Source organism: Otolemur garnettii, unplaced genomic scaffold (genome assembly GCF_000181295.1).
Source record: "Otolemur garnettii isolate 467f Iridium unplaced genomic scaffold, OtoGar3 scaffold00276, whole genome shotgun sequence".
Taxonomy (NCBI): domain Eukaryota; kingdom Metazoa; phylum Chordata; class Mammalia; order Primates; family Galagidae; genus Otolemur; species Otolemur garnettii.
In genome coordinates this window covers 133,138-135,933 of record NW_003852671.1, presented here as the reverse complement: position 1 = coordinate 135,933, position 2,796 = coordinate 133,138, and the positions used below count along the sequence as shown (strand labels likewise).

Sequence of the window (2,796 nt, the reverse complement as noted above, 5' to 3'; positions counted from 1 at the left end):
ACCTCTTTCATGTTTACATGGATGGAGCTGGAACATATTCTTCTTAGCAAAGTATCTCAAGAATGGAAGAAAAAGTATCCAAGGTACTCAGGCCTACTATGAATGGAAGAAAAAGTATCCAAGGTACTCAGGCCTACTATGAATGGAAGAAAAAGTATCTAAGGTACTCAGGCCTACAAGAAACTCAGGCTACTATAGCTTTTCATATGAAAGCTATAACCCAATTATAGCCCATGAAGAAGGGGAAAGGGGAGAGGGAGGGAAAGGGAGAGGGGAAAATGGGTGAAGGGAAGGTAATTTGTGGGACCATACCTATGGTGCATCTTACAAGGGTACATGTGAAATTTACTAAGTGTAGAATATAAATGTCTTAACACAATAATAAGAAAATTCCGTGAAGGCTGTGTTAACCAGTTTGACGAAAATATTTCAATTTGTATATAAAACCAGCACATGATTGCATTAATGTACACAGCTATGATTTAATTAAAAAAAAAAGAAAAGAAAAAAGAATCAAAACAGAAAGAAAGCACATAACAGTTTCCCGCGGGGAGCCTGTGTCCTCTGTCCTGCATCTGACCTCCAGAGGGCGATGTTTCACAAACGAGAGATCCCCATTTCCATTTATGATCAACATTTTTTCTGATCAACCCCTCCTCCCCACAGCTGGCTGACTGAGGCACCCTCCCTGAGTTTTTTGAAGACACCATGAGTGAGGAGAATCAGAGGTCAGAAAGCACCCAGGATCATCTCCGCAGTTTTTGTCTTCTTACAGAAAGGAGGGACTTGACTAGACAGACTTACTCACACCTCCTGTTTCCAAGAACTGGGTTCCATAGCCACTTTCCTGATTTCCCAAGAGAAGAATTTCCAGAAAGACACCTGCAGCATCTCCCCTGCTCAGTCATGCTCCTGTTGCTCCTGGCAGTACTGGGGATGATTTTTGGCCTGAGTGAGTAACATTCCATTATGGTCCCAAGGTCTGTAGAAGTTAACTGTTTTCTGTTCAAATCTAGTAGAAACTCTTTTCCTAGACAAGCCTGCACTTCTTTCACTGATACAACATTGATTTTTCAGGAGATGCCAGAGCCCAGACTGTGACCCAGCAGGTCGGTCCTGTCACTGTCTCTGAAGGAGACGTTCTGGAGTTGGGTTGCAACTATTCATACAGTGCAACTGTTTATCTCTACTGGTATGTCCAGTACCCTGGCCAAGGCCTCCAGCTTCTCCTCAGATACTACTTAGGGGACCCCATTGTTAAAGGGATCAAAGGCTTTGAGGCTGAATTTAAGAAGAGTGAATCTTCCTTCAACTTGAGGAAATACCCCGTGCATTGGAGTGACTCAGCTGTGTACTTCTGTGCTGTGAGTGGCACAGTGCCTGGGACTGCAGGGGGAGCTGAACACAAACTTTGTGAGACCCTAGGGAGGGTGACTGAAAGATTTTGAATTCTGACAAAGCAGAAGCCGTGGTGTTCTTACTTCACAGTATGGAGGATCTTGGAGACTTGTCCTAGCTAGCATGAGGTAGATATACTATAATGGTTGGATATGGGTACTGTGAGTAGACACCATTCATCGTTTTGTTCTTCAGTGATCCAATGTAAATGTGAGCCACCATTTGTAGGCATATCTTCTTGGATACTTAACTATCTTTCCAGTTAGTTCATTTTAGGGTAGTTTTCTTAGAGTCTTTTTTCTGGCTCCTCTCAACATAATAGCATGGTCATGTAGATTTTAACAATTTATTGGAAATATAGAAGAAAGAAGAGTGAATAACTCAAATTCTTCAGTAAATCTTATTTTTCTCAGTTATAACAATTGATTTTTATTCTTCTGGTATCTTAAATTCTCCAAATGCACATCAGAAATCTTCAAAACTAATAGGAGAGTAACTTTTGCCAATGTCACTTTTGTTTTCATGTTTATTATTATTGTATTTTTGGATGATTTCACAGTTGGAATATTAGAAATCAATTCTTATCTGTTTAAAATTGCTATAATTATAGGTGTGAAAAGTTTAACAATGTCTGGTCCCTAATTAGCCACAGGTTAAATATTGAAATAAGAATAAAAAGGTTAAAAGTCATGTGATAGATGTATCAATCTCCTCTGGCTTGGCAGAAAAGAACAATAAACCTTTGTACTCTTTTTTTGTTGTTGTTTAAATGAGCTATGTCATTTTTACCTGCCAAGATAACACGTGACTATAATGAAAAAGAAGCAAGGTCTCTGCTGACAAAGTATGATAATGCCCATTTTCACTCATTTCCCCAATAGCAGGCTAGTGATGGAAATACACCTTTTTAATATTTGTTTGGAAAAAACCTGATAAAATGACTATGAACTCTATTGGCCCATTCTGGAGGTAGACTTTAACAATGGTGAGTGCCTTAAGCCAAGTGGAGAAAGGTAGAGTTTTAACCACTAGTGATCTGGGAGGGACTAGGTGTTTCAAAGATCAGGAATATTCACTCCGCTTTGACCCTGTGTACTGGTTCTTTTGTTTAATTTGAGCCAGATAGTATGTCAGGTTCTAGACTAGTGATTTGAGCAAAGTATTCAATTTTCTTGAAATCTAGTGCCTTCATCTCCAAAATGGGGAATGTTAGGTGAGATAAATGTGACAAGGAGTGCAAATACATTTAATGAATAATTTTCTCAATAATTTCATAAATTCAAGCTCATAAGCAGAACAGCTATTAAGACTGTGTTGTTCAATTTTGAAAGCTCAGTCTATGCCTTATGAACTCTTTGGGTGCTGCTGGTGACTTTGTGTGTAGGACAGTATGTGGAG

At 39.3% G+C, this 2,796-nt stretch overlaps 1 gene segment (V, D, J or C); it reads left to right on the top strand.

Annotated features, from left to right (window-relative positions):
• Nucleotides 1-891: 891 nt before the first annotated feature.
• Nucleotides 892-1,448, top strand: LOC100945341. The segment is given in 2 exon segments: nt 892-952; nt 1,078-1,448. Coding segments are annotated over 2 exon segments (417 nt in total).
• The last annotated feature ends 1,348 nt before the right edge of the window (nt 1,449-2,796 follow it).